This window comes from Trichechus manatus, unplaced genomic scaffold (genome assembly GCF_000243295.1).
Source record: "Trichechus manatus latirostris isolate Lorelei unplaced genomic scaffold, TriManLat1.0 scaffold00250, whole genome shotgun sequence".
Taxonomy (NCBI): domain Eukaryota; kingdom Metazoa; phylum Chordata; class Mammalia; order Sirenia; family Trichechidae; genus Trichechus; species Trichechus manatus.
The window spans coordinates 1,778,788-1,780,219 of NW_004444186.1; the positions used below are offsets into that span (position 1 = coordinate 1,778,788).

The window sequence follows — 1,432 nt, forward strand, 5'->3', positions numbered from 1 at the left end:
GAACCACCAAAGCCCCCTGTTAGTATCTAGAATAGTCCTTTTCAAACTTAAATGTGCGTACAGATCCACCTAGAGTTCTTGACAGAAGATTCCGATTCAGTGGGTCTAGGTTAGGGCCCAAGATTTTGCATTTCTAAAGGTTCCGAGGTGATGCTGCAGCTTTTGGTCCACAGATCACACCTCAAGTAGCAAGGATCTAGAAAACTCATTCTTGAGATTCAAGGTTAACGTGTAAATTACCAGTTTTTTATTTCATCTTGGGTCATTTGTTCTCATTAGGAGTTGCAGTATCTGATTTACAGTATATTTTGTGTCCTAGAAACATACCATTTGCCCTTGAGCTGAAATTCCATCAAGTCTCCATGTTTGCCCATCATTCTACTCTGGCTCTCGTTATTTTCAGAAACCTTGAAAATTCAGAGTCAGATTAGTTGACTATGAAGGGGCAGTATAAAGTGGCTCTAATTTAATAACTGGTTTAACTTTGTAAATTTTGTGAGACTTACCTGTCTCCCAAAAATAATGTTCTGCCTAAAGTTGACAGAATCTGTGCTGTATCCCGTGGCAAAAAGAAGAGGAAAATTTAGATCATCCAGAAAACAGAACAGTGTTTGTGGAGTTAGGTCTTCCTCCCTCGACATATCCTTCTTCATAGGATTTATCTGCCTACTAAGTAGAAGTTGTTTGGAGGAATGGATTGCATTTCCTTGATCAGAGAGAGAAAGTGCATTGTTTAAATCATCATTTAAAACTATTCCTGACCTTAGAGAGGTGCTGACAGGGCAGTCAGCGTGTCCCCCTGAGACCGTCGTCTTTTTTAGAGTGTCTGGTGAGTAAGGGTTATAAAGACGTCAGAAAACCTGACGGAGAACAGCCACGGTGTTCAAAGTTTGCTGGGAGGCTGTTTTCATCCCCGCTGCTTTGTGATGCTTTTCCTCTGGCTTTTTTTCTGTTGGATGTTTTGACCCCTTTCTAGTGTTCTGTTCAGAGGAAAGTAGATATAACAAGGGTAACGCTTTAATTCTTTTTTTCTCCTTCAGGTGTGATGATGATCAGATGTCTAATGATAAGGAGCGCTTTGCCAGGTAATGTAGTAGAGCGTGGAGGGCTGTGTTGGGGGGCCAGGCAGTGTGAGCATCCTGAATGTTAATTTTATCTGGACAAGAGTGAATTTCTCTGTCCAGTGTCCTTCCTGTTCTGAAAGCTGATGAAACTTAGAAGTTTTGTTTATGTTCAGATGACATGATTTCAAACTAATGGTGTGTACTGCCCAGTGATTTTTATGTTTGTGATGGAGAACTATAGCAAAGTGCTCTCTGCTGTCCCGAGGAACACAAACCATACGGAGTTATTGGTTGTATTTATTATTAAATAGGTCTACAAAATCTGTACACTTAATGGTTTTAGTCTTTTAAAAATGACAAAAGACAAA

At 40.1% G+C, this 1,432-nt stretch overlaps 1 protein-coding gene across 1 annotated transcript in view; it reads left to right on the top strand.

Annotated features, from left to right (window-relative positions):
* The window catches only part of ARNT (aryl hydrocarbon receptor nuclear translocator), a 77,158-nt gene that overhangs the window by 42,022 nt on the left and 33,704 nt on the right, over positions 1-1,432 (top strand). Inside the window, exons 4-5 of the mRNA XM_023724606.1 lie at positions 432-448; positions 1,009-1,085. Of these exons, the coding sequence (XP_023580374.1) occupies positions 432-448; positions 1,009-1,085 (94 nt within the window). The remainder of the gene's footprint in view (positions 1-431; positions 449-1,008; positions 1,086-1,432) is intronic.